The sequence below is a fragment of the Stegostoma tigrinum genome, chromosome 6, assembly GCF_030684315.1.
Source record: "Stegostoma tigrinum isolate sSteTig4 chromosome 6, sSteTig4.hap1, whole genome shotgun sequence".
Lineage (NCBI taxonomy): Eukaryota > Metazoa > Chordata > Chondrichthyes > Orectolobiformes > Stegostomatidae > Stegostoma > Stegostoma tigrinum.
The window spans coordinates 84,461,052-84,484,772 of record NC_081359.1 but is presented as its reverse complement, the minus strand read 5'-3'; the positions used below and the strand labels follow the sequence as shown (position 1 = coordinate 84,484,772).

General features: G+C 40.7%; 1 protein-coding gene across 4 annotated transcripts in view; it reads left to right on the top strand.

The window, feature by feature from the left end:
• The window catches only part of dclk1a (doublecortin-like kinase 1a), a 336,010-nt gene extending 312,556 nt beyond the window's left edge, over window positions 1-23,454 (top strand). For 2 of the 4 annotated variants that reach the window (XM_048532917.2, XM_048532921.2), the window contains one exon: window positions 22,301-23,454. In XM_048532917.2, the coding sequence (XP_048388874.1) occupies window positions 22,301-22,465 (165 nt within the window). In that variant the 3' untranslated portion in view covers window positions 22,466-23,454. Of the gene's footprint in view, window positions 1-22,290 lie in introns of all 4 variants that reach the window. The other 2 variants (XM_048532918.2, XM_059646720.1) reach the window with 2 other exon arrangements.
• The last annotated feature ends 267 nt before the right edge of the window (window positions 23,455-23,721 follow it).

The window sequence follows — 23,721 nt, the reverse complement described above, 5'->3', positions numbered from 1 at the left end:
ACCCTATAACTCATACACTCCACTTCCCACATTTTCTAATGACACCAGTTATAGTACCTGTTTGAAGTCTAGTTGAGCTTCAGCTAGTAGGCGCTTTTGTATGGTTACTGCATTAATACCACATACCAAATGGTCTCTCAGCATCTTATAAAGGGTTAAACCAAAGTCACATGCCTCTTCCAGCTGTGTTAACCTCATCAAAAATCCCGACAAGGATTTCTCTGGTTCTTGAACTGCTGAGTAAAACGGACAGCTTCCCAGATTATAGAGGCGGCTTGGGATCGTAATTTTTTTTAACTAAGTCTATCAACTTTTGAACGGTTTCAGTACCTGGTGCCTTACAAAACATTAGGCTCCCTATAACTGAGAAAGCTGCAGGTCCACAGGAGAATTATTTGTTGTTTTTCAACTGCACCAATGTCATTTGCCCAGAAAATATACCGCATTCTTTCCAAATACAGGCCCCAGTCTTTGACAGTTGGACTGAATGGGTCAAGCTTTCTAAATAACAGCATGATGTCAGAAACGCTTACCCAAACTCAACGATGACTGTTGGGACAAATTTCTTCAGGAGCATATTTTTTTTCTCTCATCGCCACTGAAATAACTTTGTAGAGATCAGTATCCCATCACCAAGTCACCTTTTGCATACACATATATAGTACTTGACATTGGTTCAGCTAGCACAGAGCCAGCTCCTAGAGTGAACAGATGCCTGATAGTCCTGTTCATATTTTTCAGCCAGGATTCCCTGATTTGACTAGATTAACAGCCCCAATCAGGAAACTCACATTCTATGAAGTCCACCTGGCTGTCCTCATTACAATCACTACATAGACCAGTTCTCCCTTATAGCAAATAAGTCAAATTAACTTTAACATGTCCCACAAATGGCTGTTAGTCTCTTTTTCCTCTGAGTTATTTCTTTTTGCTCTGAAAGTCCAAAGGTATATTACGTAAATCACTTCTGTTTTTCTCTGGTCTGTACTTCGCTCTGCCTATCCAATTCACTGAAGTTTCATCCTTAATATTTTTAAAAACATTGACCACTGTAACAATCGGCTTGCTTATTAATTCTTTATTTCTTCTTTGTCAATCCCTCTGGGTTGAGGATGACTTGCTTCCATTTGGCTTGCTTGTTCATTCATCCTTTGTACTTTTGCCTATTGTTAGTTCTTAACAAAATGTTTTCTCTGGCTTTATTCACAATAATCATCATTCGCAATTTGTATTATTTTGTAAAAATTTATTCCTTAATTATCCTTACTAATTTGCTCAGGTAAAGCCATTCTCCCCATGAATTTCACTCCAAAACATAAATATAATGGCGCAAAAATTATCGCTAAATTGCACTGATTAAATTAAACATTCAATTCATAACTCACAGTCAAACTGACAAAGTCAGTAGATATACCCTGCAAGATTTTTTATGTCCAAAGTGAAAGACTGATAAAGGCACTTGCAGGTTAAATAACTTGCCTGGCAACTAAGAGCTGATAATTATATCAACTGTTTTATGTAAAAATAATTCTGCTGATAATCCAATGTGACCATATTCTCTCAAGTGGGAGTGGCTGATCTTGGAGACTGCTTATAATAAATATCGTATGAATTCTTTGTTTTGGACTGTTGAGCCATTTTGCTGAAAAGATTCCCATCGTCAGTAGATCATTCCGGATTTTCTTCAAGTGAGCTTTACTGCCAATACTTTCCTGTTTCAACACTGAAGTTCCTTTATGGGCCAGCTAATAGGATAGTCGTATTTTTAGGCCCAACAATCTGGAAAATGATCAAGAACAGAATAGTTGTGTTTTGATTTAACACACTTTTGAACTTTTTATGAGTAAAACAATGGCTGCATAAAACAAAGGATTAAAAAGCGCTACTCTCATTGACCGGCACTATTTTCAGTATTTGGATTTGGATAGATCTATTGTTGAGAGAGTTTATCGATTTTACACTTTTGGCCATTCACTTTCAATGAATTATAGTGTTTACACCGAATCCACGTTATCAGAAAAACAAAGTATAGTATAAATTATGTGCTATTATTTCCATGTTTCCCATTATATCAGTTCCCTAGTTCTATCCTCCAAGAATCCCACACTCGTGTTAACTATTCTCTTTCTTTTTGTACACTCATACTGGCTCTTGCTGTTGATTTTAATATTTGTTGCCAAGTTATTGTTAGATGTAACTTTCTCCCTCTTTATTAGCTTTTTAATTATCTGCTGTTGGTTCCTAAAAATTCTGAATTCTATGGCCCTCCGCTCGTTTTCACTGCTTTGTATTTCTTCATTTTTGATTAGATACTTTCCTTGACTGGATTTGCATTCATATAGCTCCATTGAAGAATCCTACTTGTCCCGTAGTGCTGAATAACCGAAGAAGTACATTTTGAAGGGAAGTCACTGTTATAAGATGTGTGACAGCTAATTTTCACGCAGCAAGACCCACAAAGAGATAATTAGATAATCTGTTTATCTTAGTAATATTAGTTGTGGAATAAATATTGACAGGTACACCAGGAGATCTTCCTTGCTGTTTTTTTAAATAATGCCATGGGAGTCTTTTCATCCATCTAAATGGCAATTGAGACCTCACTTTGTCTTCTATTCTAAAATATTGTATTTCCAACAGTGCCACACTCCTTCAGTTTAACCAAATAGTAATTAATCCAAAGGAGCTCAGTTGTTATGTGGAGAACAGAATAACCACAAAATTGAAAAGGGGAAGGAACATTATAAGATTGGCCCTCAGGCCTGAACAACCTACTGGCACTAAAGTATGGTTAACAGAGATTAAACTCCATCATTTGTATCATTATAAGCGTCATTTAAAGTCAGTCTTAATGATTATTATCATATATTAATTCCTTAACATTCAGATATTTGTGGACTCCCCTTCAACACGGAAACCTGCAGGACGTAGGTATTCTTGAAACTGAGATAATGGGAAATGCAGATGCTGGAGAATCCGAGACAACAAGGTGTAGAGCTAGATGAACACAGCAGGCCAAGCAGCATCTTAGGAGCACAAAAGCTGACGTTTTGGGCCGAGACCCTTCATTAGAATCTGATGAAGTGTCTCCGCCCAAAACGTCAGCTTTTGTGCTCCTAAGATGCTGCTTGGCCTGCAGTATTCTTGAAACTGATAGCCAGTTACGTGCCCACACTGAACACAAGCTTCCCAACAACATCTGGAATAATGATATGTGATTGTACTGTTCCTTTTAGATCTAGTTAATTGCAGTGACTAGAACAGTGACTAGAAACTAACATTACTAATTAAACATTATCCCTCCTGCCTCCCCCAAAGAAAGATTATCAGTAATGAACAATTAAAATAATTCTCGTCTCTATGGTGGTGGCTTTTTGACGTACTATTGTTATTTCAATAGGTTTTCAACAGTGATATGACAGAAAAAAAAGGCATAGAAGACCTTTCATTTTTCAAAATAAACAAAATGCATTTATTTCTAAGCTGTGCACATATTGAAATCAATATATATAGAGACAGCTGTGGACTTGCTGGTTAAAATTAAAGTATTTGTTTTGTTATTTTACATCTAAAATGAATTTACTTGCTAATGTTTAGTAACTGCTTCAGCTTCCAATGCTCTTTGGGAGTGCCAGCCACAGTGCAATTGTCCAATTTAACTAAAGAAAAAGATATTGCATTTGCACGGCATGCTCACTTTGCAAATTAAAATTACATTAACTAAGATCTGGCAGCATCAGAAATCATCTTGAAGCTTCTAATTTTATAAAACAGGATTTTACAAGCATGTTTTCCTCATTTGATCAGTAAAATATTTTAATTTTTCACTGTAATGCAATAGAGCTATATTGGAGGAAAAGCAGTATTGGCTGTGGGGGATATCAAGGTGTAGAGCTGGATGAACACAGCAGGCCAAGCAGCATTGGAGGAGCAGGAAGGCTGACATTTCAGGCCTCGACCCTTCTTCAGAAATGGAGGAGGCTTAGGGGGTTCTGAGATACACAGGGAGAGAGGAGGAGGCAGGTAGAGGAGAAAATAGGTGGAGAGGAGACAAACAGGTCAAAGAGGCAGGGATGGAGCCAGTAAAGGTGAGTGTAGGTGGAGAATTAGGGAGGGGACAGGTCAGTCCAGGGAGGATGGACAGGTCAATGGGACGGGATGAACTTAGTAGGTAGGAGATGGAGGTGGGGCTTGAGGTGGGAGGAGGGGATAGGTGGGAGGAGGGACAGGTTAGGGAGGCGGGGTCGAGCTGGGCTGGTTTTGGGATGTGGTAGTGGGAGGGGAGTTTTTGAAGCTTGTGAAGTCCACATTGATACCCTTGGGCTGCAGGGTTCCCAAGTGAAGTATGAGGTGCTGTTCCTGCAACCTTTGGCTTGGGGGAGCAAGGTGGAATAGCAGTGGTGCAAGGAAGCATCATCTCTGTGGGGGTGGGGTATGTAAAAATCATAGAACCCCCACAATGTGGAAGCAGGCCATTTGGCCCATTGAGTCCACACTGACTCGCCAAAAAGCATGCCACCCAGACCCACCTCCCTATCTTATAACTCTGCATTAATACAGCTAACCAGTACATCCCTGGGCACTATTACAATTTAGCATGGCCAATCCATGTAAGTTGCACATCCTTGGACTGTGGGAGCAAACTAGAGCACCCAGAGGGAACCCGTGCAGACACAGCGAGAATGTGCAAACTCCACACAAACAGTTGCCTGAGGGAGGAATTAAATCTGGGTCCCTGGTGCTGTAAGGCAGAAGTGCTGACCATTGAGCCTCTGTGCCACCCTAAGGGGAGCCTTTCAGTCCAGTTATGTAATTCACTGTTTTTGTGTATTTTGCTTGAAGGATAAATGGCCAAATGCCTGTAGAACATTTGTTCACATCATCCTCTTTCCTTTGGTACACACTTTGACGCCAGTTTAAAAAACAGTTGATATCACACATGTTACCAGGACATCTGATTTGGTATCATTGAGCAAGTATTAGTTAGCTTGGTGTAGTTGCTCTTTACATCCATGTGTGGTTTTTCCATTGTGCTAGTAAGATAAAGCTGAAAAACTGAATGCCAAATTCATTGAAACTCTGCTTGTTTTATTGAGCTTAACTAAAGCAAATCCATGAATGTAATTGCTCAGTTCAGTTTGTACTAACTTCTGCTCTAAAATTATTTAAGGGAAGCCCATGAGCAGCATGTGATTCCAAGCAATTTGTTGGATTTTGTCATCTCACACCAGCTACTACCAAAAATGTGACCTGAAAGCACATCTTAGTTTCCATGAATTTAAATGTTGTTAAAAGGAGACATGAAGTTGAATCCTTTTGTCTTGAGAAAAGGACACTCATTTATTACTGTTCATTGAGACTGTTCATTGCCTGGGCCCTAGCAAACATGGAGATGCAGCAACAACAGTTGGCTGTCAATTTTTGTTGTCAGACATGGTAGATAGGCTGTGGTTGGTCACGGTTGTGTCATGGGAATGCAATGTATTTACAAATTCCTTTTACTTGCATAACTGGAGCTGTGCGTGTTAAGATATGTAGCACGCACAAATGTACCACAATGTGAACCCAATTGATAATCTTAAATTGGTTTCTAGTGTGATTCTTAACACAGTTCAGGTTATTTAAATGTAGCAGAGATCGATAGCCACCAAGATCTCTCTTTTTCTGCATGATAAAGACAAATGTATTTACAAATTCATCTTATCTACATAAATGGAGTTGTGTGTGTTAATGTACGTAACTTGCAGCAGGCACAAATGTACCACACTGTGAAATCAATTGATATTTTAAATTGGCTTCCGGTGTAATCATTAGCACAGTCCAGATTATTGTTAAAAAAGTTGTTCAATAGCAGAATCACATCCGATACTGGTCATGGTTTTCTAACCCTTGCAACTGAGAGCTAGTTGAGCGTGATTTGCATGCTACCCAATGTGCATGATCAGCAGAATATATTGTTTGATACAATCTGCAAATATGGCCTGCATACCTGGCTTCACACCAGTGTTTTGGCTTTGACAGCAGGTTTACTGCTAGGAAGACAGCTAGTTTTACCACGTTCAAATTCATGAGACACATTCTCCTTCCGGGGTAGTCTGAGGGAGACTGGCACCATTCAGGGCTAAACATAGTGGGTGTAAGCCCTTTCATCAGTTCGTGTAAGGTACAGTGAGTGATGATTTAATCAGGATAGATATTATCAAGCAGAATAGTTTTGATATACTTATGACAGCATCATATTTACAGTGTGAATGGTGCCTGGGCTGCAGTAAGCTTCATAGGGTCAGGAAGGAGAGACCACATCTGGAGTGAGACACAGCTTGAATGGATATATAGTTTCAGGAATTTGGAGGCAGTGTGGGAATTTGGTGCAGAGGGGAAGAAGTGTTTTTTATTTGCTTTTTTGGCTCATAGTTTGTGAGGTCTTATTTGAACAGAATAAGTTAAAGCCCTGGATCGGGGACCAGCTCAAAGTCATGACATTACAAGAAAACCATAAGCTCATTGGTTGGTATTAGCTGCTAATTTGACTGTATGTTGTAGGTTACTTTCACATTGAAGGTCAATAGGAGAAATATTTAAAAACTAAAACCAAAAATTGAGTATGAATTTTAGTAAGAAAACAAGTTAAGAACTAAGTAAATAAAAGAGATGCAAGGCCAGGCAGTCTCTTGTACCTGCATGATGATGGAGCTGGTGGTCTGCATTGTGGTTCACAGTGACTGCAAGTGTTGGGTGCTTGACGAATCCTGACTCAGACTTGATGATCTGGAATCTGAGTCTCAAATACTGTGAGACATCAGGGAGGGGGAGAGTTACCTGGATGCTGTGTTTCAGGAGGCAGTAACATTCCTTAGATTAACCAGTTCAATTTTGGTCAGTGGTCAGAGTCAGGAGGGTGTGACTACAAGCAGGGCAAGTAGAAGGATCTAGGAGGATCCAGGAGTGCTGAAGGAGCCTTGGCCTGTGAGCTTTGTCTAGCAGGTTTGAGATTATTTCTCCCTTCATGGATGAGAGTGGGGGCTGTAGGGAGGATGAGGAAACCCACCATTGCACCATGGTAAAGAGAGCTATTCAAGAGGGGAAGAAAACAGAAATGTGGCTGTGATTGGGGATGATATAATCAAGGGAATAGACACTGATCCCTATGGCTGAGATCAAAAGCCCCAAAGACTATGTTGCTTGTCTGTTGCCTGGGTTCATCTGCGCTGCAGAAGAACTTAGAGTCAGACGGGAAAGATCCAGTTGTTGTTGTCCATGTAGGTACCAACAACATAGTTAGAAAGTGGAAAGAGGTTCTGGTGAGGGAATATGAGCAGCTGGACTAAATTTAAAAAGCAGAACCTTAAAGGTAATAATCTCTGGATTACTATCTGATCCACGAGCAAATTGGCAAAGGTTCAACAAGATTAAAGAGATGAACATGTGGCTCAAAGATTAGTGTAGGAGCAAAGGTGTCTAATTCATGAGACACTGGCACCACTACTGGGGAAGAAAGGAGGTGTTCGAATGGAGTGGACTTCATCTAAACCATGCTGGGATCAGAGTCCTGGTAAATCACAAAACTAGGGCTGCAAATAGGACTGTAAACTAAATTGTTGACGTTAGATTCAATTGCATGGAAAATTATGGAAAAAGTTAAAGGGGTGGAAGGCTTGAGAGAGATTACAAAGTTTCCAGAACCAGTAATAGGACAGACAGTGTTGAAGGGTCAGGAACCTAATTTCAGTACTCCAGATAAGGGAACAGATATGAAAAAGATGGCAGTCAATGCACAACTAAAACTTAAATACATGCAGTATATGAAACAAGGGAATGAGCTCATAGCGCAGAATGAAATTGAGGGCTATGATGCTTTGGGAATCAGAGACATGCAGCTGTAAGAGGATCAGGGCTGGGAAATAAATATCCAACTGTACACATCAATAGGACAGGCAGATGGCCAGAGGGGAATGCATTGCCTTATTCATAAGAAATGGAAATAAACTGAAAGCAAGAAGCAAAATATAAAATCTGTGTGGGTAGCGTTGAAGAATCGCAAAGGAGAAAGCAGGCTGATGGGAGTTATGTACAGGCCTCCGAGCAGTAGTCAGGATGTGGGGAAGGAAATGAATCAGGAGGTAGAAAAGGAATCTAAGAAAGGCACAAATACAATAATTGGGGGAGTTCAACATGCAGATGGTTGATAACAGAACCAAAGAAAATGAATTTGTGGTATGTTTTGAGATGGTGTTTTTGGAGCAGCTTATGCTACAGCCCACCAGAGAACAGGCAGTCTGGATTTGGTGATGTGTAATGAGACAGACTTGATTAGGGAGCTTAAGTTGAAGGAACCCATGGGGGTAATGATCATAATATGACAGAATTCACCATGCAGTTTGAGAGAGAGAATCTGGAATCAGATGTAATGGTTTTACAATTAAGTAAAAGTAACTACAAAGAGAAATGGGAGAACCCAGCCTGATTGGAAGGACAACCTAGCAGGGAAGGTGGTGGGCCAGCAATGGCAGTGGTTTCTGGGGATAAATCAGGAGGCACAGCAGAAAATCATCCTAAGGACGAAGAAACTAAAGGGAGGATGAGGCAACAGCGGCTGACAAGAGAAGTGAGGGACAGCATAAAAGCAATTAAAAAGCATACAATATGGTGAAGATTAGTGGGAAGCCAAAAGATTGGAAAGCCTTTAAGAACCAGCAGAGTGAAACTAAAAAAGCAATAAGGGAGTAGAAGCTGAAATATTGTGTAAACTATCTAGTAATATAAAAGAAGATTGCAAGTGATTTTATAGATATATGAAAGATAAGACAGAGACAAGAGTGAACTTTGGACCAGTGGAAAATGGGGCTCGAGAAGTGGTAATTCGGAGCGAAGAAATGGTGGATGAACTGAATAGATACTTCTCATCAGTTTTTACAGGAAGACACCAGCAGCATCCCAGACCTTCAAGAGAGTCAGAGAGCAGAGTTGAGTGTAGTGGCCATAACTAAGGAGAAGGTGATGGGGAAGCTGAAAGTGCTGAAAGTGGATAAATCACCTGGCTTGGATGGACTACACCCCAGGTTTTGAGGAGATAGCTGAGGAAATTGTGGAGGCTTTGCTGTGATCTTTCAGGAATCACTGGAGTCAGAGAGGGTCCCAGCAGACTGGAAAGTGGTTAATGTAACACCCCTGTCTAGGAAGAGAAATGTTAGAGTCCATTATTAAGTATGTGACTGTGGAACACTTGTAAGTGTTTGGTATGATAGGCTGACTTAAGACAGCATCATCAAGGAGACTAGGACCCAAAGGCATGGCCACAGTGAAGGGATGACCCTTTAGAACTGAGATGAAGTGGAAATTATTCAGCCAGGGGGTGGTTGATTTGTGGAAGTCACTGCCACATAAGGCAGTGGATGCCAAATCATTGAGTGTAGTAAAGTCAGAGATGGATAGATTCTTGATTAGTAAATGGGTCAAAGGTTAGGGGGAGAAGGCAGAAGAATAGGATTTAGAAACATATCAGCCATGTTTGAATGGCAGAACTGTCTTGATGGGCCTAATGGCCTAATTCTGCACCAACATCTTACAGTCTATTTGCAAGGTTCTCAATAAAATTGATCTTGTAATGCATGGAATTCTAAGAATTATAATGCTTAGATTGACCAGTGAATGTAACATTTGTGTAAGCAATGGTAGAGAACTGTTTGGCAGATTTCTCAAGTAATAGATTGAGGAAAGGGAGCTCATTTAATCATCCAGTTCAATGATCAATTGGATGTGGATTGTGGATTCGAATATCAGAAATGTGTCATCTGCTTATTTTAAGTTTGACAGTAGAAAGCATTCATTGAAGTTCATGCAGTATAGCACAATCTTTAGATTGAATTTTGCTCTTCTTTATGTCAGAATTAGTCATCTTTGTAATTCTTTTACAAATAATGGTCAGTCATGTCCCACTTATTGAAAACATGGTGCATTGTCTCGAAAAATAGATATGAATTCTGTTTGTTTCTTGGCCTCATCAAGAAACAAGAAAAGCGAATTTGCTTTTCTATATTTATTTAGTTTACAGTGTTTTGCATTTTCTCTTTCAACATTATTCTGCCCCACTTTGTGGTATATTTCAGACCAGCATCTCATTATTAACCATGCTTGCCTTGAGCAATACAGCAATGACCCATCTCGCCCTATATATAACCTCCTAATTACTTTTAATTGACCTGTTCGGACATGTTATGACGCTCCTCTAGAGCAGGTGGGACTTAAACCCAGGCCGTCTGGTCCAGAGGTGAGGGCACTGCCACTGCACCACCACACCACACCCAGATAGTTCTATAAAGGCTCAACTCATATTGCACAGCAAACTTTGTATAACTGCAAATTATAACCAAGATATAAATTCAGCTGTCCCACTAGGCAGTGTGAAGTTATAGCAATCTTCAGTGCATTTTCACAAAACGATCTTTATACATAATCTCCAGTTGTCTGGATGAGTGGAGCTGTAACAAAACTCAAGATGCATGATAAAGCAGATTGGCACTGTATCTACCATGATAACATTCCATCCACCATAGTTGCAATAGTATTTACAATCTACAAAATGTATTGGAGCTCCTCATGTCAGCTGCTTTGACTACGCACTCAAACCCATTACTTCTGCTGTCTAGGAAAAAAGACGAAAGAAGATATGAGGACACCACCACATGCACATTTCCTTCCGGGGATGACTTGGAACTATGTCATCATTCCTTCACTGTCACTGAGTCAAAATCCTGAAACCCTATTTTTAATATTGTGGGTGTAGGACTGCAGTGGTTCAAGGAGATGGATTGCTTCCATCTTCAGTGTTTATGGATAGGCAACAAATGCTAGCAATGCCCATATCCCATGAAAAAATAAAGGAAAACATCCCGGCTGACTTCTATTTCCCATGCATGACTGTAAAAGATCATCTAAGGTGTTAAGGAATATCATAACAATTTACCTCTTCCACGTGTGTATACACAATCATTTGTTGCTGCTATTAACAGCACCAAATTAACATGGAAACTGATGGTCTTCATTGCTGTTTAATCTTGAATTTCAATTGAAACAGTTTACATGAATAGGATTTCTGCTTCAATTGTTAGTGTTTTAAATTCTTACTTGCCATCATTGACTGATAGTATCATAACCCAAAATGGCTGAAAGTTTGTTAGTTCCATTTTTTAAGTATTTACTTCAGGTTATCTGAAAAATATTGTGCTTGCACTTCAGATATGAGTTACTGAAAAAAATATTATCTTGTAGTGACTGCACTAGCATTTTACAATAAGCATGTAAGAACTTATTTTAAGAAACACAAACAGAATTCCAATCAGCTCAGGGGTCTTTTTTCAGTATAAAACATACAAAAATGTTCTCTCGTGCCATTAGTACGTCATTAGCAAATAATTATTGAACTGAAAGCGTTGGACTTACACTTCGATTGTCTGCTTTTGTCACTCCTTAATCTCTCCACCCAGTCAATATAATAGGTTCAATGATCTCTTTTTTAATGTTAAAATATTTTACAATTATTTACATAATTAACAGCTATTAACTGTTTTAATAGAATTTATGTCAGAAAGATTAATGTAGTTCAGTGTTTCTAAGTGATTGGAAGTTGTAAAATGAAAAGTTATGAAGTATGAATGGTTGTGAAAATTCTCAACTTGGCTGGAAATGCTTACACAAGAGTGGAAAAATCATGAGATCTTTAACTCACATTCTTTGTGTTTGTTCTACACAGCACTTTAAATTCCTGATTTGATTGCCCCATGGCAACATGCCATCTGAGAGGTTCATTATAATTCAAATCTAATTCCAAAAATTGATTAATGCTGTGATTTTCCTAGTTTCACATCCATTTGGGCTAAATGCCAGGGAGCTTCTTGTATGCCCAGAACAGACTGCTTAAAGCTGTACTCCACTTCTGTTTGTTGCTGTACTAGTGAGCTTTAAAGATATCTTTCAGTCCTTACCTATCACGCAGTGTAACAGTATGAAAAAAATAGTGAACAGATTCCAAGGATGTCAGATAGCATCAGAGTCAGATTGGCCACATTTTGTTATTAACTGGATCTATAGGCAGAAGCACAGCAACTTTGCAATTGTAGAGAAGATCGGACACTACACTGTTAGGCTTTATTGGTAGAGGGATTGAGTTCCGGAGCCATGATGTCATGCTGCAACTGTACAAAACACTAGTGCGGCCTCACTTGGAATATTGCATACAGTCCTGGTCGCCCCATTACAGGAAGGATGTGGAAGCATTGGAAAAGGAGAGAGGAGATTTACCAGGTTGTTAATAAAGTGTGAAGCTGGATGAACACAGCAGGCCAAGCAGCATCTCAGGAGCACAAAAGCTTTTGTGCTCCTGAGATGCTGCTTGGCCTGCTGTGTTCATCCAGCTTCACATTTTATTATCTTGGATTCTCCAGCATCTGCAGTTCCCATTATCACTTTACCAGGTTGTTGCCTGGTCTGGAGCGAAGGTCTTATGAGGAAAGGCTAAGGGACTTGGGTCTGTTCTTACTGGAGAGAAGAAGGCTAAGAGGGGATTTAATAGAGACATAAAAGATGATCAGAGGATTAGATCGGGTGGACAGTGAGAGTCTTTTTCCGAGGATGATGACGTTGGCTTGTACGAGGGGGCATAGCTGCAAATTGAGGGATGATAGATTGAAGACAGATGTCAGAGGCAGGTTCTTTACTCAGAGAGTGGTAAGGGCGTGTAATGCCCTGCCTGCCAATGTAGTTAACTCAGCCACATTAGGGGCTTTTAAACAGTCCTAGGATAAGCATAAGGATGATGATGGGATAGTGTAGGGGAGGGACTTAGATTAGTTCACAGGTCGGCGCAGCATCGAGGGCCGAAGGGCCTGTTCTGCACTGTATTGTTCTATGTTCTATGTACCAACAGGCATATAGAAAGAGGGCAACTGGGGAGCTGTGACAGTGGTCTTAGGATTTTTGAACCACATTCAATTGTAGCAGTATCACTGCCATTGTCAAATTGGCTGAAATTAGTGCTGTCTCTAGTCTGTCTCTTGTGGAAGGAGGCAGAAGGGGAAATCAACTGTATCAGTTGATTTTTCTTCTACAGTAATATCAAATAGATGACTTCGTTGTTCAACGGAGCCTACATTCATCTGCATTCTTACTGAACTGCAATAGCAGCATGATGGGCTGTCCAGTTTCACTATACCACTGGATTTTTCAGGATGTCATTGAATTAGTCATTCTTCTCCCTTGGCAGAACCAAAAGAGTTTCATACTATCAATTTGGAGTAATCAGAAACCGTGAACCAGGTAGCATAAATAATACACTAGGCTTTAATAACCGCTCTTCCATTTTAAAACATTTGATCTATTGCAGATTTATTTAAGGGCAAACCAAACAGAAAAGATGTCTGTTTGTAAACCAAGATTATCATCCCTGTAAAACAGCACCATTGCAGTGTCTGTAAATGGGAGCAATGCCTAGATACAACAAAGATAACAAAGTGTGAAGCTGTAACAAAAAAGAGACCATGCACACATAGCCCAAAACAGGTAGGAATTGCACCACAGGGAAATTCCCCACCAGGAAAACTTCAAAACTTCATGGCAACACATGAACACAGCAGGCCAAGCAGCATCTCAGGAGCACGAAAGCTGACGTTTCGGGCCTAAACCCTTCATCAGCGAGGGGGATGGGGAGAGGGTTCTGAAATAAATAGGGAGAGAGAGGTAGATAGGTGGAGAGGAGAGTATAGGTGAGGAGGTGGGGAGGGGATAGGTCAGTCTGGGGAAGATGGACAAGTCAAGGATGCGGGATGAGGTTAGTAGGTGGGAAATGGAGCTGCGGCTTGAGGTGGGAGCAGGGGATAGGTGAGAGGAAGAACAGGTTAGGGAGGTGGGGACGATCTGGGCTGGATTTGGGATGCAGTGGGGGGAGGGGATGAGCTGGGCTGGTTTTGGGATGCAGTAGGGAGAGGGGAGATTTTGAAGCTTGTGAAGTCCACATTGATACCATTGGGCTACAGGGTTCCCAAGCGGAATATATGAGTTGCTGTTCCTGCAACCTTCGGATGGCATCATTGTGGCACAGCAGGAGGCCCATGATGGACATGCCATCTAAGGAATGGGAGGGGGAGTTAAAATGGTTTGCGACTGGGAGGTGCAGTTGTTTATTGTGAACCAAGCGGAGATGTTCTGCAAAGCGGTCCCCAAGCCTCCGTTTGGTTTCCCCAATGTAGAGGAAGCCACACGGTGTACAGTGGATACAATATACAATATGTGAAGGATGTGTTGCCGTGTTGGGAACCCTGCAGCCCAATGGTATCAATGTGGACTTTGCAAGCTTCAAAATCTCCATTTCCCCCACTGCATCCCAAAACCAGCCCAGCTTGTTCCCGCCTCCCTAACTTGTTCTTCCTCTCACCTATCCCCTCCTCCCACCTCAAGCCGCAGCTCCATTTCCCACCAACTAACCTCATCCCGCTTCCTTGACCTGTCCGTCCTCCCCGGACTGACCTATCCCCTCCCCACCTATACTCTCCTCTCCACCTATCTTCTCCTTTATTCATTTTAGGTCTGCCTCCCCCTCGCTTCCTTCAGAACCATCTCCCCAGCCCCCTCTCTGATGAAGGGTCTAGGCCCGAAATGTCAGCTTTTGTGCTCCTGAGATGCTGCTTGGCTTCCTGTGTTCATCCAGCTTCACACTTTATTATCCTGGATTCTCCAGCATCTGCAGTTCCCATTATCCCTAGATACAACAAAGTCTGGATAACCACCAAGAGGATACATTTTGAACCTGCTTTGATGATTGTGAATTCTGGTTGTGTCTTACAATATAACCAACATTTCTAATATCATTGTCATCTACTATATGCCCCAGCATTTTGTAGTAAATATGGAGATCAGATGCTGACTAGATAGTCTTGATAAAATGAAGAATGAGCTCCCTATAGCAGCATGATATTTTGATTGTGGTGTAGCACTTAATGTATTGATGTGAATACTGATGGAGTTAACTTCAAAACAGACAAATCTTTCTGTACCTGTGTAGTGAGCAGCTAAACGAGACCATCTGAAACTTGAATCATAGGAACAGTGGGGGTCATTTGGCTCCTGGATTTGATTCTCGATTCAGTTGAACCTTGGCTGATCTGTAAACTAACAGGAAACAGTAGAACTCCATATTCATTGCATTTATGAAAAAGGCTTTCATATCCCATGTGTTGCCATGAAGTTTTGAAGTTTTCCTGGTGGGGAATTTCCCTGTGGTGCAATTCCTACCTGTTTTGGGCTATGTGTGCATGGTCTCTTTTTTGTTACTGAGTCCTGTGAGATGTATAGCTTAACTCTTTCCTGTCATGCAGGATGGGAAGTTGGTGCTGTGGCAGAAATGTAATCAAATGTCCACCTTTGAGAATGGTTATAACTCACAAGCGACAGTTGAGTCAGTATTAGTTGGGGGAGTAAAAACCTCGTATGTGGGAAGAGATGCCTAACTGAGACATTAAAATGTGAGGCTGGATGAACACAGCAGGCCAAGCAGCATCTCAGGAGCACAAAAGCTGCAGTTCCCATTATAACTGAGACATTAGGCGTGGGAAGTCAGCTAGGTTCAGTGTAGGTGTAAGTGTAGGTGTAGGTATCAAGCACATAGTGATGGAAGAGCCACAGCCCTTGATTTTGACCAACAGATACAAGCTATTTGCTACCTGTAAAGACAAATGCAAGAACAGCAAGATTGATTAGCCAAATGGCCACATCATTACGGTGCAAGGTGCTATTCAAGAGGTGGAGTGACAAGGTAGTGATAGGATAAAGTATGTTCAGAGTATATACACTGCTCTTCGTTGTGATTGTGAGTTCCAAAGGATGAATTGCCTGTGAGATGCCAGGGTCAGGGACATCTCCTAACAACTGAACATGAACTCCCAAGTGGTGGAGCAGGATCTGGTTGTTGTGGTCCATGTACGAATCAGCAGTATAGATACAATGAGGATTGATATTCTGCTGAGAGTGCTTGAGGATTTAATGGTCAAATTAAAATGCAGAAGCTCAAGGGTTAGAATTTGTACATTGTTACCTGAGCCACTGCCATTTGTAGAGGGTCCAACTGAGTAGAGCATTAAATACCTGTTTCAAAGAGTGATGTGAGAACAAGAGATTTTGATTGATAGGGGCCACACCTTAGGAAAGTAGGAGCTATTCCACTGGGTTAGGCTCCACTTAAACCATGCTGGCATTGTCAGATTAGCTGGGATTTCATAGAATGGCCGAGCAGACTTGATGGGTTGAATGATCGTCTTCTGCTTGTACCCCTAATGTCTTATGGCTAGAATCAGTGTTCTTAATAAATCATAACAAGGCTGGTGAGTAGGTCTTTAAATTAAAACGGAGAGGTGGAATAAGTTCAGGTGAGGGGAGATTTAGAAATCTAAAGATAAAATTGGAGAGAATTAAATAGTGTTGCAGTTTGGATAAGGACAAGTACTGTAGGACAGGAATGAACAGAGAGAATAATTGTGATAATGCAGCAACGTGTAATGTTTTGCAAAAAATAGTTTAAAAAATCTTAAAGAGACAGCAAGAACTGCAGATGCTGGAATCAGAGATAACAAAGTATGGAGCTGGAGGAACAACATCGGCTTTCCTGCTCCTCTGATGCTACCTGGCCTGCTGTGTTCCTCCAGGTCCACAACTTTGTCAGCTTTAAAAAAATCTACAAAACTCTTTGTCTGATTATCCAAAACATTCACCATCGGGTATTTGCACTAATGGTACAAATAGAGATTTATAGTTTTCATTTAATCACAATTACAGAGATATAGTTACATGGTGATCAAGATTGGGAAAATAATTATTCTAGGATACATAAATTCAGACAGAATGCTAAGAACGAGTAAGAACCCCGAAGACAAAGGATTATAAAAGGACAATAGTGAATTGTTGCTCGGATGTTCAGTATGTAGAGTCCATAGGGCTAAATATTAGGAATAACAAGAATCATAAAATACTGTTGGGAATATAGATTCCTAATGGTAGTTATACTGTTAGACAGAACATTGAGCAGGAAATAATTGGGGCTTGTTACAAAGGCAATATAATAGTTGTAGAAGACCTTAATCTTTGTATACACTGGACCAATCAAATTGGCAAAAGTGGTCTGAAGGATGAATTTGCAGAACACTTTTGTGAAAAAGTATCCTGGAACAATATGATTTGGAACCAACTAGGTATAAAGGTATTGTGCAATGAAGTGAAGATCATAGTAAATAATCCTCTTGGAAAAAGCAATCATAAGGCAGTTAAATTCCATATTAGGTTTGAAAGTGACCAAATTCAGTCCCACTCAACAATATTAAAAGTAGTCATTGTATTAGATTTGACAGAAGATCTAGCTAACCTTGATTGGTAAAGTGAACTAAAATAAACAGGGAGAAATAATGAAAGGAACAATTAACATGGTTCATCAAAAATACATTCCATTGAATAACAAAAACATCAGCAAGAAAACCCATATGCAGTTGTTTAAGGATTGTATTTTAAAATGCAAAAAAATGCCAAAATTTTGATTAAAAAGTGAGTAAACTAGCCATGAAAGAAAAAGACTGCAAGAGCTTTAATCACTGTATAAAAAAGAGATGTGGCCTAAAAGTAACATTTTTTCCCTTAGAGGCAGTGAAAGAAGAAATTACTACTTGGAATGAGAAAATGATGGAGAAAATAAAAAATCTTTAGGAGTAATTATCCCCTCCCTAAAGATAGCAAGGAAGGTACACAAAAGAGCAGAAAATTTGGTGTGCTCATCATAAAGAGATACTGATCCCTTTCTCACCATCTCATCACCTCAACAATTAACTGCAGGGCAAAAGTTCTATTCTGGAACTTGTGAACTTGCCATAAGACCATAAGACGTAGGAGCAGAAATTAGGCCATTCAGCCCATTGAGTATGCTCCGGCTGATAAGTTCCTCAACCCCATTCTCCTGCATTCTCCCCATAACCCTTCATCCCCTTAATAGTCAAGAACTTATCTATCTCAGTCTTAAAAGTGCTCAATGACCTGGCCTCCATAGCCTTGTGGCAGTGAATTCCATAGATTCACCACTCTCTGGCTGAAGAAGTTGCGCCCAATTAAGACACTTAAGCAGACAATGATCGGCTCGACAAGGGGCTCGGCTGACCACCAGCTCAGTTACCTGCATTCCTGCATGCATAAAAAGGATAACATTGCCTCCCAGGCTGTGGAGGTGGGGAGAATGGAGTTGTGCTCCACTTGTTCTAATCTGAGGCCAATCAGAGGTTGGGACAGAATATGGGAGAGTTGCTACTGACTTTGTCTTCCTGAGGTCCCCACTTAATGAGGGCTGACAGAAAACAGTTTACTATCTTGCTATTGAATCTGCTGGAATCTAGGCCTCTAGCAATAATCCCTAGGACACAGATGCTTCCATCAAGGTGGAATGTCACTGTCAAGACCATTGATTTGCTGTGAAAATTGGCTGGTCAGCTCTTAAAATTGTTTGAATGGAGCTTGACTTAATGAACTTTCTGCTGGTAAGGATGGGAAATCATAATCCTTGAAACTGACCAATCCCCACAGAATGCATCAAGCATTAAATCTCAGCCTTTTTGGCTACCTTCATTAGCAGAAGGGACAAATTTCATACCAGAAATGGAGGATAACCAAGGGCTAATATGCAGGAGGAACCTAAGATACTTAATTTCTGCAGACAAAAAAAGAGAAATTTATAGAGATCAGAGATAATGGGAACTGCAGATGCTGGAGAATTCCAAGATAATAAAATGTGAGGCTGGATGAACACACCAGGCCAAGCAGCATCTCAGGAGCACAAGAGCTGATGTTTCGGGCCTGGACCCTTCATCAGAGAGGGGGATGGGGAGAGGGAACTGGAATAAATAGGGAGAGAGGGGGAGGCGGACCGAAGATGGAGAGTAAAGAAGATAGAACATAGAACATAGAACATAGAACAGTACAGCACAGAACAGGCCCTTCAGCCCACAATGTTGTGCCGACCATTGATCCTCATGTATGCACCCTCAAATTTCTGTGACCATATACATGTCCAGCAGTCTCTTAAATGACCCCAATGACCTTGCTTCCACAACTGCTGCTGGCAACGCATTCCATGCTCTCACAACTCTCTGCGTAAAGAACCTGCCTCTGACATCCCCTCTATACTTTCCACCAACCAGCTTAAAACTTTGACCCCTCGTGCTAGCCATTTCTGCCCTGGGAAATAGTCTCTGGCTATCAACTCTATCTATGCCTCTCATTATCTTGTATATCTCAATTAGGTCCCCTCTCCTCCTCCTTTTCTCCAATGAAAAGAGACCGAGCTCAGTCAACCTCTCTTCATAAGATAAGCCCTCCAGTCCAGGCAGCATCCTGGTAAACCTCCTCTGAACCCTCTCCAAAGCATCCACATCTTTCCTATAATAGGGCGCCCAGAACTGGACGCAGTATTCCAAGTGCGGTCTAACCAAAGTTTTATAGAGCTGCAACAAGATCTCACGACTCTTAAACTCAATCCCCCTGTTAATGAAAGCCAAAACACCATATACTTTCTTAACAACCCTGTCCACTTGGGTGGCCATTTTAAGGGATCTATGTATCTGCACACCAAGATCCCTCTGTTCCTCCACGCTGCCAAGATAGGTGGAGAGAGTATAGGTGGGGAGGTAGGGAGGGGATAGGTTAGTCCAGGGAAGACGGACAGGTCAAGGAGGTGGGATGAGGTTAGTATGTAGATGGGGGTGCGGCTTGGGGTGGGAGGAAGGGATGGGTGAAAGGAAGAACCGGTTAGGGAGGCAGAGACAGGTTGGACTGGTTTTGGGATGCAGTGGGTGGGGGGGAAGAGCTGGGCTGGTTGTGTGGTGCAGTGGGGGGAGGGGACGAACTGGGCTGGTTTAGGGATGCAGTAGGGGAAGGGGAGATTTTGAAACTGGTGAAGTCCACATTGATACCATATGGCTGCAGGGTTCCCAGGCGGAATATGAGTTGCTGTTCCTGCAACCTTCGGGTGGCATCATTGTGGCACTGCAGGAGGCCCATGATGGACATGTCATCTAGAGAATGGGAGGGGCAGTGGAAATGGTTTGCGACTGGGAGGTGCAGTTGTTTGTTGCGAACTGAGCGGAGGTGTTCTGCAAAGCGGTCTCCAAGCCTCCGCTTGGTTTCCCCAATGTAGAGGAAGCCGCACCGGATACAGTGGATGCAGTATACCACATTGGCAGGTGTGCAGGTGAACCTCTGCTTAATGTGGAATGCAACTCATATTCCGCCTGGGAACCCTGCAGCCTAATGGTATCAATGTGGACTTCACCAGTTTCAAAATCTCCCCTTCCCCTACTGCATCCCTAAACCAGCCCAGTTCGTCCCCTCCCCCCACTGCACCACACAACCAGCCCAGCTCTTTACCCCCACCCACTGCATCCCAAAACCAGTCCAACCTGTCTCTGCCTCCCTAACCGGTTCTTCCTTTCACCCATCCCTTCCTCCCACCCCAAGCCGCACCCCCATCTACCTACTAACCTCATCCCACCTCCTTGACCTGTCCGTCTTCCCTGGACTGACCTATCCCCTCCGTACCTCTCCACCTATCTTCTTTACTCTCCATCTTCGGTCCGCCTCCCCCTCTCTCCCTATTTATTCCAGTTCCCTCTCCCCATCCCCCTCTCTGATGAAGGGTCCAGGCCTGAAACGTCAGCTCTTGTGCTCCTGAGATGCTGCTTGGCCTGCTGTGTTCATCCAGCCTCACATTTTATTATCTCAGAAATTTATAGAACTAGAATCTGACAAATCCCCACATCCAGAATGCTTAGGTGTTCATGTCCTGAAGGATGTAGCTGCAGTGATAATGATTGCCTTGGTTACGATTTTACAAAATTCTCTAGATTCTAGTAACCAGTGGAGCATCACAAAGATCAATATTAGTACCTCAGCTATTTAAAACCTATATTAATACTTTGATAATACAAACTGTTGGGGATGTGAACTGTGAGGGAACAAAAAGAAGCTGCAATGAGATGTAGGCAGGTTGAGTGTTTGAACAGCATTGTAATGTTGGAATATGTGAGGCAGACACATTGAATGTGTTTATTGTTTTTTTAATTGTTTTGGAGGTGATCACTACTGCACCTTCACAAATCAGAAATAAGATATGCATGCGACAATAAGTTTATCAAGAATGAGTACATGAATATCTATGAACGCTTCAGAATTAGTGGTTAACCAATGTTGTTTCACTCTGTAAATTTCACTTGATCAACTTTGTTTCGCACTTAGGAAGGATAGAGAATATTTTATAAGCAGTTTTGAAAGTTCATGGTGAATGATTATGTTAAAATATATTTATGTTAAGTGGTGTAGTGCAATTTTATTACTCATTTAGGATTGCACTCCATGGCTCTGTCTGTTCTTTTCCATGCAAATAGAAAGCCTGTGGTCATGCCTACATTTTGTGATTATAATCAGCAGAAATGGTGATTGAATAAGTCAAATTAAGTTTTTATTTCATGGAATTGCAGGATATTTGCTGTTGTTTTGGGATCAGAAAATGCAAAATAAACAAACCAATCTCCGTGGTAATTCTTCTAAACGGAAGGCTAGAACTACTTTGATCTCTAAATAGAAATAATGACCAATTGAACTAAGTACAAAGGGTTAATACATACCATAACCCTTGCAAAGAGTCAACATTTGTAAGAATGGGGGTTGGGAGTGGAGGGGCAGAAGAAAAAACCTGATTGAAAAATTAATCCTTTTTCTTCAAAGAGAGCAACTTAAGGATTTTATGCGATTTCCAACCTCACTCTAACAGAGCTCCTAGTATTCCTGCATTTTAGGCATGCATTTTAATGAATGGCCCATAACATGGAAAAGCCTTGAGCTAAAAACCTTGAGCTTAAGCTTTTGCAATATGTTGGGTACAATGAATAAGGATCTCATAATGAGGTGAAACTGGATTTACTTTAGCATGAATTTCCCATTTCGGAGCCAGTGCAATAAAATTACTTTTTGCGTATTGGGAAGCTAACTTGAACAGATAGGTTCTGCAAACATCATTTTATCATAAATACGGTTTTGCAGAATGTGACAAATGCCAATGCTTCTAAAATTACAAGTTTAGAAATATGAAAATTGTGAAATATCCACGAATGAAGCATAACAATGAAAAATATATTAAGTATTATTGTAATATTGTTTAATATTAGATTGTGTTCCTAAATTTGCCCCAAACTTGATTTTTTTCTCATTTACTATTTTATGACCCTGACAGACCACCGCTCTTGATAAGGAGAGGCAGGTTTTCCGAAGAAGATGCAACCAGGATGTGAGGAGAAGCTACGTGGTACAAACTAATGCACCAGAACACAACTCTGAATCTGAAGATTACTCACCAAGCTCTTCTGAGACTGTTCGCTCACCAAATTCTCCCTTTTAATGAACCTTATTCTCGTTACCAAGCTCTAATTGCTTACTGCAATTTTATAAATCATTTCTTAAGAAATAATGAATGTTTAGTTAGTCAAGCTAGGACAATGTTGCACTGATATATGAACAGTATTGATTCTAGCATGGTTTAATGGACAAGCACAAGGCATGTGAAGGTGTAGGTGAATCCAGCTGCTTTGCAATTCAGCCATTGTCTGTATTCTTAACCATTTAGGCGCTGTGTTTTCCTTGCATCATCAAACACATTAATGTTCTCTGTCTCTGACCATCTCTCTATATAAAGAAATCAGTTTGCTATGGTGCAAAAATGCTACTGTTGTTCGAAGGATTCTGAATTTCTGCAAAGTCAAAATATTTGCCAGTCTATGAGTCCTGAATTCTACAATATAATCAGTGAGCATTGCATTTCCTTAAAGAACTTTACCTTTCTCTTGATTTTCAAATTAAGTTGTAGCAGTTTAAAAGAAAACAGTGCTATTGTAAATTATTGATAAGCAACCTGATTACTCCAAAATCTAGTATGACAAAACTCTGTTTGAACAGTACTTGACACAGAGCATAGAATGGTGAGATAGGTGACTAGGATCGTATCTGTGTGTACCATCAACAATCACTGAACAGCAGTATTGTATGATATTACAACTGAAGTAAAGCTCCACAGTTTGATATTTAGTTCATTAGAGAAGTAATAAAATTTATGTTAGAATACTTGTATCAACTGTGTAAAACATTCTTAAAGATGGAAAACTTTCACGTGGAAAAACTTCTACAGTTTTAAAATAACTTCTTCTATGTCTCAGGCACCCAAACCTGGAATTAAGAAGATCTTTCCTACAGACTATTTTGTAGAAAGTGGTGAAAGTTAACTCATGTGAAATGTCATTGCTTTACAGTAGTCATCATGTGACTAAGTGTGGTGCATACTATAATAAATAAATAAGCCAAATCTGTGAATAAATGATTTATTGATAACCTTAATCATGCATGTTGGTTGATGTGTTGTTTCTTATTCATCAGTAGATGAAATTGCAAAGTATACTTCAGTTTTTATGACTTTGATTGTATTATTGTAGGATTTTCACTTACATAGCTATTGAAGCTTTTTCTCACCTGATCACTTTTAGTATTAGAATGTGTTTGAGAACTCTTTTATTGTTTGTAAATTTTAATCTGTGAGCAACACATCTGAATTACTAAAATAAAAGCAAAATTCTGTGATGCAGGAGGTCTGAGATGAAACAAAGA